Raw genomic sequence first — 2,022 nt, forward strand, 5'->3', positions numbered from 1 at the left:
GCGTGCCGGGCCTAGTGAACGCCGCCCTGGGCCGTGAGGTGCTGGCGTCCAGCACGTGTGGCCGGCCGGCCACGCGGGCCTGCGACGCCTCGGACCCGCGGAGGGCGCATCCGGCTGCGCTTCTGACCACGGCGGCGGGCACGGCGGGCCCCCTGTGCTGGCGCTCCGACTCGCTGCTGCGGGCGCCCCTGAACGTGACCCTCACGGTGCCCCTGGGCAAGGCTTTCGAGCTGGTCTTCGTAAGCCTGCGTTTCTGCTCGCAGCCCCCCGCCTCGGTGGCCCTGCTCAAGTCACAGGACCATGGCCGCAGCTGGGCCCCGCTGGGCTTCTTCTCCTCGCACTGTGGCCTGGACTACGGCAGACTGCCAGTCCCCGCCAGTGGTCCGGCCGGACCAGGACCTGAGGCCTTGTGCTTCCCGGCACCCCAGGCCCAGCCTGATGGCGGTGGGCTGCTGGCCTTCAGCGTGCAGGACGGCTGCCCCCCGGGCCTGGAGTTGGACAGCAGCCCCGTGCTCCAGGACTGGGTGACGGCCACAGACATCCGCGTGGTGCTCACCAGGCCCGCTATGCTGGGCGCCAGCAGGGACTTGGAGGCCCTGGTCCCTTACACGTACTCGGCCACCGAGCTCCAGGTGGGCGGGCGCTGCAAGTGTAATGGACATGCCTCCCAGTGCCTGCTGGACGCCCAGGGCCACCTGGTCTGTGACTGCCGGCACGGCACTGAAGGTCCCGACTGCAGTCGCTGCAAGCCCTTCCACTGTGACAGGCCTTGGCAGCGGGCCACGGCCAGGGACGCCCACGCCTGCCTTGGTGAGGCCCTGGAGGGTGGCCTGGGGAGCTGGGACCGGGCCGGCCTGGCCCTGACACCAAATTTCCCGGCAGCCTGCTCTTGCAACGGCCATGCCCGCCGCTGCCGCTTCAACATGGAGCTGTACCGCCTGTCAGGCCGCCGCAGTGGGGGCGTCTGCCTTAACTGCAGGCACAACACCGCAGGCCGCCACTGCCACTACTGCAGGGAGGGCTTCTACCGTGACCCAGACCGTGTGCTGAGTGACCGCCACGCATGCAGGGGTGAGCCTCTTGCCACCTTGGGATGCCCCATCCCTCCAGCTGGGCCTCTTCCCAGCCCGGGACTGACAGGGGCCCTTCCTTCCCCCTCTGCCCTCAGCCTGTGACTGTCACCCTGTTGGGGCTGCTGGCAAAACCTGCAATCAGACCACAGGCCAGTGTCCCTGCAAAGATGGTGTCACTGGCCTGACCTGCAACCGCTGCGCCACCGGCTTCCAACAGAGCCGTTCTCCCGTGGCACCGTGTGTTAGTGAGTGAGCCTGCCCGGCCACCGGGGCTGAAACTGCCCACAGTTCCTCCGCCATCCCTTCCTGTGCCCTGCAACACCCCAGCCCCACCCACCGAAGGGATTCTTCCATCTTCTCTACAGAGACCCCTGCCCCTGGGCCCACTGAAGAGAGCAGCCCCGTAGAGCCCCAGGGTGAGTGGACACGGACCAAGGGGCTCAGGCTGGGGGCTGTGGGGGAGGGGCACGGGTTCTAGGAAGGGGAGAGGAGAGGGTGCAGGTTGGGGGCGCCGGGGAGCCGTGCCAGCCTCCTGCCCTCCCCCAGACTGCGATGCCCACTGCAAACCTGCGCGGGGTAGCTACCGCATCAGCCTGAAGAAGTTCTGCCGGAAAGACTATGGTAGGCCATCCCTGGCCACCCGCCCGCCACCTCCTGCCTCCCCACTGTCTTTTGCGTGTCCCGACCCCCGGGGGATCCGTACCCCCGCCAAGGGTTCCCGCTGTCGCTGGCCCCTGCCCCTGAATCTTCCTCTGGGGGGTCTCTCCGTAAGTGACCAGAGCGCCTCCGCGCGGCCCCGACCCCGCCTCTCTCGCTCTCCCCGCAGCGGTGCAGGTGGCCGTGGGCGCGCGCGGCGAGGCGCGCGGCGCGTGGACGCGCTTCCCCGTGGCTGTGCTCGCCGTGTTCCGGAGCGGCGAGGAGCGCGCGCGGCGCGGGAGCAGCGCTCTGT

The 2,022-nt window shown here is 69.6% G+C and overlaps 1 protein-coding gene across 1 annotated transcript in view; it reads left to right on the forward strand.

Annotated features, from left to right (window-relative positions):
• Window positions 1–2: 2 nt before the first annotated feature.
• The window catches only part of NTN3 (netrin 3), a gene marked incomplete at its 5' end in the record, with an annotated part of 6,387 nt that continues 4,367 nt past the window's right edge, over window positions 3–2,022 (forward strand). The window contains 6 exons of the mRNA XM_042780785.1: window positions 3–810; window positions 883–1,071; window positions 1,169–1,318; window positions 1,439–1,489; window positions 1,620–1,694; window positions 1,900–2,020. Of these exons, the coding sequence (XP_042636719.1) occupies window positions 3–810; window positions 883–1,071; window positions 1,169–1,318; window positions 1,439–1,489; window positions 1,620–1,694; window positions 1,900–2,020 (1,394 nt within the window). The remainder of the gene's footprint in view (window positions 811–882; window positions 1,072–1,168; window positions 1,319–1,438; window positions 1,490–1,619; window positions 1,695–1,899; window positions 2,021–2,022) is intronic.

The sequence above is a fragment of the Orycteropus afer genome, unplaced genomic scaffold, assembly GCF_000298275.1.
Source record: "Orycteropus afer afer isolate SDZICR_OR568_19922 unplaced genomic scaffold, OryAfe1.0 scaffold00061, whole genome shotgun sequence".
NCBI classification, from domain to species: Eukaryota; Metazoa; Chordata; class Mammalia; order Tubulidentata; family Orycteropodidae; genus Orycteropus; species Orycteropus afer.